At 42.0% G+C, this 13,991-nt stretch overlaps 2 protein-coding genes and 1 non-coding gene across 4 annotated transcripts in view; all 3 read left to right on the top strand.

Annotated features, from left to right (window-relative positions):
* The window catches only part of LOC139411468 (Ras and Rab interactor 2a), a 65,378-nt gene extending 59,558 nt beyond the window's left edge, over nucleotides 1–5,820 (top strand). The window contains exons 9-12 of one of the 2 annotated variants that reach the window (XM_071157886.1): nucleotides 1,426–1,734; nucleotides 1,850–1,981; nucleotides 3,195–3,358; nucleotides 3,443–5,820. In XM_071157886.1, coding sequence (XP_071013987.1) covers nucleotides 1,426–1,734; nucleotides 1,850–1,981; nucleotides 3,195–3,358; nucleotides 3,443–3,913 — 1,076 coding nt within the window. In that variant the 3' untranslated portion in view covers nucleotides 3,914–5,820. The remainder of the gene's footprint in view (nucleotides 1–1,425; nucleotides 1,735–1,849; nucleotides 1,982–3,194; nucleotides 3,359–3,442) is intronic. The other variant, XM_071157896.1, reaches the window with a different exon arrangement.
* Nucleotides 5,821–11,699: 5,879 nt separating this feature from the next.
* LOC139417146 (lathosterol oxidase-like) lies at nucleotides 11,700–13,450 on the top strand. The gene is made up of 4 exons (XM_071166392.1): nucleotides 11,700–11,909; nucleotides 12,163–12,295; nucleotides 12,384–12,484; nucleotides 12,983–13,450. Exons 1-4 carry the CDS (start codon nucleotides 11,700–11,702, stop codon nucleotides 13,448–13,450), a joined length of 912 nt encoding a protein of 303 aa, XP_071022493.1.
* LOC139418386 (small nucleolar RNA SNORA57) lies at nucleotides 12,714–12,845 on the top strand. Its single transcript, XR_011635318.1, has one exon. It is a non-coding gene; the product is annotated as a small nucleolar RNA SNORA57 (small nucleolar RNA).
* Nucleotides 13,451–13,991: the final 541 nt, after the last annotated feature.

Raw genomic sequence — 13,991 nt, 5'->3', positions numbered from 1 at the left:
AAGAGACACCAACATTTTTATGCATTGTGTTATGTATGTGACACGTGGTTGGGGTACGACTGTGATGTTGTCGTCTCGCCTGCCTCGCCTGCCTATCTTAAGATGAATGCTCTAGCTGTGGGTCACTCTGGATGGGAGCGTCAGCTGAATGGCTAAATTGTAATGTAAATGTAGTGCTATGTATGTGATACGTCGTTGGGGTACGACTGAACAAAAAATCTAAACGTAACATGCAACAATTTCAGCGATTTTACTGATTTACAGTTCATTTATGGAAATCAGTCAATTGAAATAAATTCATTAGGCCCTAATCTATGGCTTTCACATGACTGGGCAGGGTGTAGCCATGGGTGGGCCTGGAAGAGCATCGGCCACCCATACAGAAGGGCTTTGTTAGACAGACCTACTCCTCAATTTCATCAGCTGTCCGGGTGGCTGATCTCAAACGATCCCGCAGGTGAAAAATCTGGATGTGGAGGTCCTGGGCTGGCGTTGTTAAACGTAGTCTGTGGTTTTGAGGCCGGTTGGACGTACTGCCAAATTCTCTAAAAAATGACATTGGTAGAGAAATGAACATTCAATTCTCTGGCAACAGCTCTGTTGGACATTCCCTCAGTCAGCATGCCAATTGCACGTTCCCTCAACTTGAGACCTCTGTGGCATTGTGTTCTGTGAAATAAACTTTTATTGTCCCCAGCACAATGATCATGTTATTTAATTAGCTTCTTGATATGCCACACCTGTCAGGTGGATGGATTATCTTGGAAAAGGAGAAATACTCACTAACAGGGATTTTAAACACATTTGAGCACAACATTTTGGAGAAATAAGCTTTTTGTGCTTATGGAACATTTCTGGATTTTTTTATTTCCGCTCATTAAACATGGGACCAACTATTTACATGTTGCATTTATATTTTTCTTCAGTAAATATTATGTATTTTATTTGTTGTGTAGTTTCCTGTTTGGACCCCAGGAAGAGTAGCCCCGAAAGTAGCTAATCTGACACAGGAGAAAGGAAAGAAAGAAAAGTGGGTCGAGACAATGTTGGAACGGGTTGAAAATGATGTGTTGGAAGAAGCTGTTCCTAAGTCTGCAGATGTCTCCAGTATAATCCTGCTGAGTTTGCCCCATTCGACTGCAGTGTCAGCTCTCTCTCTCTGCCTTATTCAGCTCTGTGGTTAGACTCCCACTCTGCATTCATCCTGTGTGTATTATGATATCATGGTTCCTAGTAGTCGGTCTCTTTGAGAGTGCTTGTAAAACCTGAGGTCTGCATAATGTCTTGATGATATGGATTGAATCCCACTCCTACCACTACCAGGAATCTATTAATACTTCCTGCAATGAATTCATATAGAGTGGATGGTGCCTATCAGTATTTGCTGTCAAAATAATAGTATTTCTCCCTCTTTCCCCCAAACAGACTATGTCCTAGAGAAGGCCATGCATAAGATTGTCCTGAAGCCCCTAAAAGGTGTGGTGGGAGTGGCCCTCCAGGAGTTCCAGGTCCGCAGTGGGGCGTGGCAGGAGCTTAAGGAGAACCTCTCATTGGCCAAGGTCCGGCAGCCCCAGGAAATGGGCGTGACCGACGCACTCCCTCCAGATCCAGTCGCCATAGAGAAGATCCGGCACAAGTTTCACACCATGTGTAAACTCTACTCCCCTGAGAAGAAGGTGACCATGCTGCTGCGCGTGTGTAAACTCATCTATACCATCATGGAGGACAACTCAGGTACATAGTGTACAGACACATGCATAAACAAGACCAATTACATATGTATGCACACACACAAACACATCGACACTCTCTTTCTAATTGTAGTGTTGTGTGTGTGTGTGTGTCTCAGGTCGTCTGTACGGGGCAGATGACTTCCTGCCCATGCTGACCTATGTGTTGGCCCAGTGTGACATGCCTCAACTAGATAACGAGATCCTCTACATGATGGAACTGCTGGACCCCTCTCTGCTCAATGGAGAAGGTACAGCACACACACACACATCTGCTTTGTGTACTGTATGTCCTTCCTAACCTCTAGCGACTCCCAAACCAGCATGCGGGAGCGTAATCATCGCCTGAAACTAATTAGCATAACGCAGCGGACATAAATATCCCTAGAAAATATTCCTATTCATGAAAATCACAAATGAAATATATTGAGACACAGCTTAGCCTTTTGTTAATCACACTGTCATCTCAGATTTTCAAAATATGCTTTACAGCCAATGCTAGACAAGCATTTGTGTAAGTTTATAATAGCCTAGCATAGCATTATGCCTTGCTAGCAGCAGGCAACCCTGTCACGGAAATCAGAAAAGCAATCAAATTAAATTGTTTACCTTTGAACTTCGGATGTTTTCACTCACGAGACTCCCAGGTAGATAGCCAAAGTTCATTTTTCCCAAAATATTATTTTTGTAGGCGAAACAGCTCCGTTTGTTCTTCACGTTTGGCTGAGAAATCGCCTGGAAATTGCGGTCACCACAACGTATAATATCGACAGAAACATGGGCAAACGTTGTTTAGAATCCATCATCAAGGTGTTTTTCTAATATCTATTCGATAATATATCCGTCGGGACAATTCCTTTTTCTCTAGGACCGATTGGAGTAATGGCTACCTCTGTACTTTACGCGAGAATCTCTCTCGGAGCCACCATGTGACCACTTACGCAATGTGCCCCCATACGGCTATTCTTCAACAGAAATGCGTAAAACTACGTCACAATGCTGTAGACACCTTGGGGAATACGTAGAAAGCGTAAGCTCGTTGGTACATTCACAGCCATATAGGGAGTCATTGGAACGCAGCGCTTTCAAAACCTGGGGCACTTCCGGATTGGATTTCTCTCAGGCTTTCGCCTGCAACATCAGTTCTGTACTCACAGACAATATCTTTACAGTTTTGGAAACGTTAGTGTTTTCAATCGAAAGCTGTCAATTATATGCATATTCTAGCATCTTTTCCTGACAAAATATCCCGTTTTAAAACGGGAACATTTTTTCTTCTTCAAAAATGACAATACTACCCCTAGAGTTCCAAGAGGCTAATCTTCCCATTCTTCTTCCATGTTATTGTAGATTGTAATGTTTAAGTAAACTCAACTAAATCTTGAGTGTCAATCATTGACCGCTGTTGCAGCAGTGTCAGGCTGCAGCGATGTTTGACCTCCTCTCTCTCCTGTGTTGTTCCAGGTGGATACTACCTGACCAGTGCGTACGGAGCCATGTCCCTCATTAGGAACTTCCAAGAGGAGCAAGCAGCTCGTGTACTCAGTTCTGAAACACGCAACACACTCCACCAGTGGCACCGTCGCCGCACCACCCAGCGCACTGCGCCCTCTGTAGACGACTTTCAGGTAACACACACACACTGAATTCTTAACTCTTAGTCCCTTTGACTAAATACATCTAAACAACCTTATCTTTTTCATTCACCTCAGAACTACCTGCGAGTGGCGCTCCAGGAGCTGGACAGCGGCTGCACGGCCAAAACCCTGCAGGTGCAGCCCTACGCCACCACAGAGGAAGTCTGCCAGATCTGTGCCTACAAATTCAAAGTTCCCGACCCTGAGGATTATGCTCTGTTCCTGCTCACTGAGGGCTCGAGCCAGCAGCTAGCCCCTGACACATACCCCCAGAAGATCAAAGCTGAGCTCCACAGTCGACCCCAGGCCGCACCTTTTCACTTCGTCTTCCGTCGCGTGGCTAACCTCAATGAACTGGACGTGACCTCTTTTGACCCCCAGTCCATCCTCAATGACGTCACCCTTACCACGGACTCTGAGCCCAATCACAATGATGTAGCCTTAACCCCTTCGGACCCCCAGCCCAACTTCAACCTGGGTCTCAGTCCCAGTCTCAGCCTCAGTCTACCCCCCAACCAGCAAAATGGCAACTCCATATCTATCTAAGGCTGCAGGGCTGGAAACCCTCCATCTGGACATTCTTTCTGTAACCCAACAAAACTGATCTGAGCTGTGTTTAACTGGATTGAACTGGGCCTAACTGGGTTAAGCTGAGCCATGCTGAGTTTAGCCAAAACAAACTTCCCCTTTTGGTGAATCTTCTGTCTAGCAGGGCGTCCTCAAAGCGGAAAGCTTTGTCTAAGTACAGGAGGAAAGTAGAGGAAGAGGGAAGGAAATGCGACAGATGGGGTTATTTTGCAGCTCTATTTGTGAACCTTTGGGACATGGCACTCAAGGAGCACACGTGAGGGCAAACGCCACTCACATAAAGGATGGATAAGGATGGATAAAAGCTTTGAAATAGTCTTGTTACAGACACAGACAGACCATCTATACGGTCATACTGCAAAAGTGTCTGAAAGTTCAGATTCAGGGTCAGTTTTTGGTTTAACTCCTAGTGGTGAAGCAAAGGATAAGTCGAGGGAAAGCTGATCTCAGATCTGTGGATAGGGGTAACTTTTGTCTGCAATGGTTCCATCTAGTGATGTACTCATTCTGTCCATTCACTTTTTCTTCAGACAGAATATAGCCTTTATAGCAAATATACAGCATTTACTTTATCTGGGTGATAGCCTACATCTATTATGAATTACTTGTTGCAGTTGCTGGTAAAATTGCAGGATATGTATTTTTATGGAATATTGTTTTATCATTGCATGTTCTTTTCTTTGTTAAATGTTAGAAGCGGGCATGTCTGCCAGTGACGAAATAATGAACGTCCTTAATGTTATGATTATCCAGGAGATATGATACTGTACATCCCTCATAGCTAATCCTTAGTTAATAGAGGTCATTGCTGTCATAGTGATTGTGTGATATATGATTGACTGGCTTGGTCTACAGTACCGGCGTCAAATCCCAGACAAGGTCATGAAATATTGTACTACTGACAAATATTAAAAGTAGGCCTAAATTGCCTTATGACATTTGGCGTGTCAATTCTCAAGCTGGTCTGAGATTATGCACACACACACACACAAATGCACAAACTTGTGTGTTTTGTCTCTTGGCTGGTAAGATTTTGAGCATTGGGTATGAGGGCATAAGAGATTTGCAAGGACGCAGATTTGAGAAAAAATAAGAAACCTGCACACTGCTCTTGCTAGGTATCACTGCTCTTTTTTTAAGCTTTGACAAAGGCCTTGAGGTCGATACGTAAAGGTTAATAAAGAGCAGTGATACTAGCAAGCGCAATGTGCAGGTTTCTTTTTCAATTGTTACCATGCACCTGCAACAAAGATGGCTAAGATGTGCGAGTGCCTTTTGACACAGATTTAAAAGACGGAGAGCGAAAAGAATGAGATGTGAAGTAGAACTGAATCATTAATAAAAATAAGGCTCTAATGTTTCGTTAACTGAACACAAATCATGTTTAAACAAATTGCATTCTATTAATGTATCAGTACTTCAATGTTTACCATTTGAAATGTAGAGTTGGGCATTGCTGGTGCTGTAGAACGATAACAGAAAAGTTAAATGGTAAATGTGATTGAGGAAAGGTTGAGGAGGCAATAGCATTATTGTTAAACACTATGTAGCTTATAATGTTAGTTAAAAATATTGAAATATATTTAAACTTTTTTGGGACTTAGGTGTTATCCTGTTTTAAATGTACTTATACTGTAATACAATTGCTACTCTAACAAGATTTTAAATGATACACATTTTTGTATTTATATGTATCTGTGCTGGGATTTTTTCACAGATTGCAATATAACAGATATGGAAAAAGCAGTCTTCCAAGATCAACAAGAAATGTACTTATGTTCCTATGCTAAAGACTCTCTGTACGTATCATTGAATGATATTATTTTGCACTCAATAAATTTTGGTCATGAATTTGACTGTGCATATGTGCGTGCGGTGTGTGTGTTTGCCACTAAAGGGGCCAGCCACTTCCTTCCACATCTTTGGCCAACTTGAAATTCACCTACTGGGATTCAACTACCCCCTGCAGGAAATGGTACGCTCACCTGCATTGGAGGCATACAGTCGTGTGTGTGTGTGAATTTAATTGCTATTCCTTAAAGTGTTCAGTAGGACTGATTAAACAGAAAGGTGTAGTTACAGTATTTAATGCTGGCTTGGTCGTTTAGGGTCAACATCAGTTTCGAGCAAATAGGCTATTTAGAATTAAATGTAATTTGACATTTCTATTTTTATGATGATTTTTCAATTATTTTAATTTGAATGACTTCAATCAAACTTCCTCAAAGTTGTGATCTGATTTATTTTTGACAGGAAATGAAGAATATCATGTGCCTACGTCACCATCCGGTGGATTAATTTGTCTCTTTCCTTTTCAAGTTCCATTCTGTTGTACAGTGTTTTCAGGCGCTATGTGGAAGCCAAAATTAAATTTGAAGTGACAGGGTGGTGGAACATCGTTGGCTCCCAGCAGACTTTGTTGACATTCTGGCGGGTGGAATTCTTTCTTTGTGTCATATGCTGCACAGTAGTAGAAAAAGAACCTGATTTGTCATATGAGTAAAAGTAAAGATACCTTAATAGAAAATAAAAGTGACTCACCCTGTAAAATACCACTTGAGTAAAAGTATGTTTTTGGTTTTAAATATACTTAAGTATGAGAAGTAAATGTAATTGCTCAAATGTACTTAGGTATAAGTAAAAATGATTTCACATGACTTATGTTAAGCAAACAGGACCCCACCATTTTCTTGTTTATTTATGGATAGCCATGGGCACACTCCAACACTCAGACATAATTTACAAACGAAGTATTTGTGTTTCGTGAATCCGCCAGATCAGAAGCTAGGGATGACTAGGGATGTTCTCTTTCTAAGTGTGTGAATTGGACCATTTTCCTGTCCTGCTAGGCATTCAAAATGTAATGAGTACTTTTGGGTGTGAAGTAAATGGTAAAGTACAGATACCCCAAAAAACTACTTGAGTAGTACTTTAAAGTATTTTTACACCACTGATGCCCTAGAGAACTCCCACTGCCAATGGTGCTGTCTCTCTATTAATCTCACACCTCACTCCACCCATCCCCAGATGGTGCCAGAGAGACTGGGGGTTCATTAACCTGCCCCTAAAAATCCCAGTGACCTCTGTGACCAGGTCACTGACAGGTTGCTAGGGGGCTGGGCACCTGCCAGCCCTTCTGCCTGCTCAGATCAGAGCCTCCTCAGTCTCTCCAAATGGACATGTTTGAGGGAGTGCATGGACAGAAGTGAGTGGTAGTATTTTAACTGGCTTTGTTGTAAACATGCTCAGGAGCAGTCTCATATTTATAAAGTCCTTTGCTTAGAGATTGCTCTAGTTTGCTATTCACTGTTTATGGGGCAACACAGTCAAAAGTGAGATGTTCCTGTTTTCTAAAAGGATATTTCCACACACTAGCTATGTTTCCATCCAATTTGCGACAGATTTTATAATATTCTATATTCACATTTATAATATAAATGTGACTTCCCACCAGAGATGCGTTTCCATCTAATTGATTTGTTGCGGATTAAAAACTGGGCATGATGATGTTGTGCACATACATTTGCAGTTAAATCCCCATGTACCGAATAAAAAAATACAAGTTAAATGAATTTCCCTCGCATTTTCAATTCTACTTATGATTTTGTCACAAAAAATGTTGTGTCACATAGCCCTCTCTGCACCCCTCTTGATTCTACACATTTTGCCATGGGGTACAGAGAAAATGTTGCAGTTTTAAAGCAAGTTTGCTGCAATTTGACACGACAGAGAAAATAATTTTTAATTTTATGACCCATTTCATGCAATTCTTCTCATTTTGCCATGCGGTCGAGAGAAAAATCCTCAGAGCATGCGTAGACCAGCTGGCTGGTGTGTTTACGGACATATTCAACCGTTCCCTATCCCAGTCTGCTGTCCACACCACCATTGTTCCTGTACCAAGAAGGCAAAGATAACTGAACTAAATGACTCACTTCTGTCATCATGAAGTGCTTTGAGAGACTAGTCAAGGATCACCTCCACCTTACCTGTCACCCTAGACCCACTTCAGTTTGCTTACCGCCCCAACAGGTCCACAGACGATGCAATCGCCATCACACTGCACACTGCCCTGTCCCATCTGAACAAGAGAAATACCTACGTAAGAATCCTGTTAATTAACTACAGCTCAGCATTCAACACCATAGTACCCTCAAAGATCATCATCAAGCTGGAGGCCTGGGTCTCAACCCCGCCCTGTGCAATTGGGTCCTGGACTTTCTAATGAACCGCCCCCAGGTGGTGAAGGTAGGAAACAACATCTCCACTTTGCTGACCCTCAACACTGACTGGGGCCCCAAAAGGGTGCATTAGCAGCCCCCTCCTGTACTCCCTGTTCACCCACGACTGCGTGGCCACGCACGCCTCCAACTCAATCATCAAGTTTGCAAATGACACAAAAGTAGTGGGCTTGATTACCAACAACGATGAGACAGCCTACAGGGAGGAGGTGAGGCACTCAGGAGTGTGGTGTCAGGAAATCAACCTCTCACTCAACGTCAACAAAACAAAGGAGATGATCGTGGACTTCAGGAAACAGCAGAGGGAGCACGCCTCCTACCCACATCGAAGGGACAGCAGTGGAGAAGGTGGAAAATTGTAAGTTCCTCGGCGTACACATCACAGACAAACTGAAATGGTCCACCCACACAGACAGTGTGGTGAAGAAGGCACAATAGCGCCTCTTCAACCTCAGGAGGCTGAAGAAATTTAGCTTGTCACCCAGAACCCTGACAAACTTTTACAGATGCACAAACGAGAGCATCCTGTCGGGCTGTACCACAGCCTGGTACGGTAACTGCACCGCCCTCAACCGCAAGGCTCTCCAGTGGGTGGTGCGGTCTGCACAACGCATCACCAGGGGCAAACTACCTGCCCTCCAGGACACCTACAGCACCCGATGTCACAGGAAGGCCAAAAAGATCATCAAGGACAACAGCTACCCGAGCCACTGCCTGTTCACACCGTTACCATCCAGAAGGCGAGGTCAGTACAGGTGCATCAATCCTAGGACAGAGAGACTGAAAAAGAGCTATCTCAAGGCCATCAGACTGCTAAACAGCAATAACTAACTCAGAGAGGCTGCTGCCTACACTGAGACACACTTACTGGCCACTTTAATAAATGGATCACTAATCACTTTAAACAATGCCACTTTTTATAATGTCACTTTAATAATGTTTACATATCTTACATTACTCATATGTATATACTGTATTTTATACCATCTATCGCACCTTGCCTATGCCGCTTGGCTATTGCTCATCCATATATTTATATGTACGTATTCTTATTCACCCCTTTAAATTTGTGTGTATTAGGTAGTTGTTGGGGAATTGTTAGATTACTTGTTAGATATTTCTGCACTGTCGGAACTAGAAGCACAAGAATTTTGCTGCACTCGCATTAACATCGGCTAACCATGTGTATGTGACCAATATGATTTGATTTGAATTCTACACATTTTGCTGCAGGGTGGAGACAAATGTTTGCAGTTTTTAATATAATATCTGATTATCAATGGGGGCGCTCCGATTGGTAATTCAACCATGATTACTACAAGTTTAGACAGTCTAGAAGCAAGCTAACTCACGAATCAATTTTTTTTGCTGACATTGAGTGACTGACATAAAAAGAGAAAAACTGCTACCAAACTACCAAATTAGAGGAATTAATGGAACTACCAAATTAGAGGAATTAATGGAACTACCAAATTAGAGGAATTAATGGAACTACCAAATTAGAGGAATTAATGGAACTACCAAATTAGAGGAATTAATGGAACTACCAAATTAGAGGAATTAATGGAACTACCAAATTAGAGGAATTAATGGAACTACCAAATTAGAGGAATTAATGGAACTACCAAATTAGAGGAATTAATGGAACTACCAAATTAGAGGAATTAATGGAACTACCAAATTAGAGGAATTAATGGAACTACCAAATTAGAGGAATTAATGGAACTACCAAATTAGAGGAATTAATGGAACTACCAAATTAGAGGAATTCATGGAACTACCAAATTAGAGGAATTCATGGAACTACCAAATTAGAGGAATTAATGGAACTACCAAATTAGAGGAATTCATGGAACTACCAAATTAGAGGAATTAATGGAACTACCAAATTAGAGGAATTAATGGAACTACCAAATTAGAGGAATTAATGGAACTACCAAATTAGAGGAATTAATGGAACTACCAAATTAGAGGAATTAATGGAACTACCAAATTAGAGGAATTAATGGAACTACCAAATTAGAGGAATTCATGGAACTACCAAATTAGAGGAATTCATGGAACTACCAAATTAGAGGAATTCATGGAACTACCAAATTAGAGGAATTCATGGAACTACCAAATTAGAGGAATTCATGGAACTACCAAATTAGAGGAATTAATGGAACTACCAAATTAGAGGAATTAATGGAACTACCAAATTAGAGGAATTAATGGAACTACCAAATTAGAGGAATTAATGGAACTACCAAATTAGAGGAATTAATGGAACTACCAAATTAGAGGAATTAATGGAACTACCAAATTAGAGGAATTAATGGAACTACCAAATTAGAGGAATTAATGGAACTACCAAATTAGAGGAATTAATGGAACTACCAAATTAGAGCCTTGGTGTTCCATTAAATGAAAAAAGGGATAACATACATCTTCCAAAATGACCGAACATATGGGAGACAGACTAAATGCTCAAAGCCATTTGCTATCATCTTTCTGGAATACCAAGAATCTACAATGACTACACCTGTACCCAGTTAAGCATTCCCATTCCTGGAAAACGTTTGGTGGTGCCAGCATACTTAAAAGATTGCCTAGTAAAAGACTACCTAGCAGTTTACCTCAAGACATTATCAGATGTCACTGCTTTAAAAAGCATTATTAGTAGCATTCCCAGATGTCACTGCTTTAAAAAGCATTATCAGTAGCATTTCCAGATGTCACTGCTTTAAAAAGCATTATCAGTAGCATTCCCAGATGTCACTGCTTTAAAAAGCATTATCAGTAGTATTTCCAGATGTCACTGCTTTATAAATGCATTATCAGTAGCATTCCCAAATGTCACTGCTTTAAAAAGCATGATCGGTAGCATTCCCAGATGTCACTGCTTTAAAAAGCATTATCGGTAGCATTCCCAGATGTCACTGCTTTAAAAAGCATGATCGGTAGCATTCCCAGTTGTCACTGCTTTAAAAAGCATTATCGGTAGCATTCCCAGATGTCACTGCTTTAAAAAGCATGATCAGTAGCATTCCCAAATGTCACTGCTTTTTTTTTAAAAAGAGCTACATTACTAGGCCCTACCATTTATCATACTGTTATTTACGTTAGTTCAATTACAACACAATACTGTATCCGTATGAAAAAACTAGAATTGATAGTGTATAGATCTAACAGTGACTAGTTGACTACCCACACTATTTATAAGCCATATCCAGTTTACATGTCATTCTCAAGGAGTCTATTCTACCCACAATTCATTTGTGACATTTTTGTCTGCTACACATGCAAATTCCTAACTTATCAAAACCAGAGCATTCTCTCTGGATGAGCCTTCTCTCTGGCTTTGATAAGTGAGGAATTTGCAGATGTAGTAGAATTGTTTGTCACATATGATGTGTGGGTTGGATTAACTCCTTGAGAGGAGGAGTCTAAGAGGAGTCTTCTAACCGGAGCCTAGAAGGCTTTGCTCAAAGCCATTGCTTATCATCTTGACTGATTCAGACATGGATCTCGTGCTGAATGTTGCCGACCACTATGTCCTCACCCCCTTCGTGTACCCGTTGTCATGGCCAGAGGACACAGCACTGCGCCAGATCATCAGCCTGTTGGTAGTCACCAACCTGGGGATCGCGGTCCTCTACCTGGGCCTTGGCTGGCTGAGCTACCAATTCATCTTTGACCACAACCTCATGAAACATCCACAGTTTCTAAAGGTATGTCCTTCTTTATTATACTCAATACTTGTAGCCTGGTCCCAGATATTGTTGAATGTTGCAATACCTGTAGGACAGCACAAACTGATCTGGGACCAGGCTACAATAGTTGTATGAATCTGGTCTGCGACAAACAACTTAGGTTTATTAACATACTGTAAGCTGAGAGTTGGCATTTGCTTTTTGTTTACTATTCTTTCTTCCCAAATGTTCTCTTGATGAAAATTGATCATACATCATTGTTGGTCCTCAGAACCAGGTGTGGCTGGAGATCAGACATGCCATGACCTCGCTACCCATTATTAGTATCCCCACCGTGGCGTTATTTTTCATTGAGGTCAAAGGACACAGTAAGCTCTATGACAACGTTGAAGAATCTCCCATGGGTAAGACAATGCACTGACGCTCAGACGTTCTGTAATGTTGGTCAAACGGGATTGTCATTGTGATACTAATGGTGGTTTGTTTTATCAGACTGGCCCTTTGTGCTTTTCAGCATTATTTCCTTTGTGTTATTCACGGATGGGTGCATCTATTGGATTCATCGGTTTCTTCACCACAGATGTATTTACAAGGTGGGCATTACAAAGTCTTGTTGCCAATGGGAATGTGTGGTACTGGGTAGGCCCTTTCACTGTCAATTGGACATGGATTGTTGCTGTAGATGTGATGTTGGAGATGCACAGTATTACAAATCAGTCCCCACTGGCAGACAAATACTGTATAATAAGTCAACTAATTATCTTACTGAGATTAAGGCAGTTGACATTGTCTTAAAGTTGATTAACAATCTAACCGTTTTTCCCTCCACGTCTTGGCATACATATTGTTGCTAAGTTCTTATGTATGTAATGTACAGTGGTAGAACAAAGCCAGCGCTATATCTTCGGTACAGTGTGTGTTATCGTCTGCTGGTCCTCAATAGCTGGCACACTTGAATGTGATCAAACACATCCGTAGGTTTTATGTTTTGTATGTTATCTATTCCTCAGCAAATGTTTTTTAAATACAGTTCCCTTTTTGAATTCCTTCACTTGAATGGACCATCTCTGTGACATGTTCCCTCCCCTCAGCACTTCCACAAGAAGCATCATGTGCTGAAGATCCCCACGCCGTTCGCCAGCCACGCCTTCCACCCGCTGGACGGCTTCCTGTCGAGCCTGCCCTACCATGTCTACCCCTTCCTCTTCCCCCTGCACAAGGTGCTCTACCTGGCCCTCTACATCTTTGTTAACATCTGGACCGTGTCCATCCACGACGGCGCCTACCGCATGCCCGGTCCACTGCAGGAGGTGGTCAACGGGGCGGCCCACCACACGGACCACCACCTCTGCTTCAACGTCAACTACGGCCAGTACTTCACCTTGTGGGACCGCATTGGTGGGTCTTACCAAAACCCCTCGGTTCTCGAAGGGAAGGGCCCCCTCGACTGCATTAGTAGACTGACGACCGAGGGGAAGATTAGCTCTAATGGGGCTAATGCCAATGGCCACACGAATGGGCATGATAATGGAAGTGGTACAAAGAGCAAGGAGGAGTAGCTGGTACCAGCTAACCAAACTATTCTTTCAGAGAACCTCCCAGACAATCAAGACCCATGCCTCACTCCATTGTGTGTTTGATAGCCAATGGGTTCTCAGCAAACCTTTCACCGCCATATCTGAGGAGAAGCGGTCTCCCTGCCGCATCCAAGCAGTAAAGTAGCCAGCTGGATAACCTCGGCGTCGCAGGACTTTGCAGAAATTCAGCCAACTGCGATTGACTCATAGATAGCAAGCTAAACATCATGCTATATGTAATATGAAAAAAATATAACTAACCAATTAGATAGGGGTAGAATTACAGGTTTTCAGATATAAAAATGATAGTCCTGCTGATGGACTAGCTAGCTACAATGTAATGGTGTTGTCTAGTAGAGCTACACATGACATTGTCCTCTCGGTTGTCCTCCACTTTGTCTGTATATGCATTGTGTCCTGCTATCATACTGTATGTCCCAAAAGACAATGATGTACATATGTTTAATCTTGGTTAACCCCGAATGAAAGTCTCAAGTAATTGGTCAGCTGCTCAATTAAGTTC

The sequence above is a fragment of the Oncorhynchus clarkii genome, chromosome 1, assembly GCF_045791955.1.
Source record: "Oncorhynchus clarkii lewisi isolate Uvic-CL-2024 chromosome 1, UVic_Ocla_1.0, whole genome shotgun sequence".
Classification (NCBI taxonomy): Eukaryota; Metazoa; Chordata; class Actinopteri; order Salmoniformes; family Salmonidae; genus Oncorhynchus; species Oncorhynchus clarkii.
Note: the sequence above shows the minus strand (reverse complement) of the source record. Positions and strands in the feature narration are given on the sequence as shown.

Coding starts and splice junctions, on each gene's coding strand:
- LOC139417146 (XM_071166392.1), top strand. CDS start 11,700: ATGGATCTCGTGCTGAATGTTGCCGACCACTATGTCCTCACCCCCTTC. Junction 11,910..12,162: donor AACATCCACAGTTTCTAAAG/GTATGTCCTTCT, acceptor GTTGGTCCTCAG/AACCAGGTGTGGCTGGAGAT. Junction 12,296..12,383: donor CGTTGAAGAATCTCCCATGG/GTAAGACAATGC, acceptor TTGTTTTATCAG/ACTGGCCCTTTGTGCTTTTC.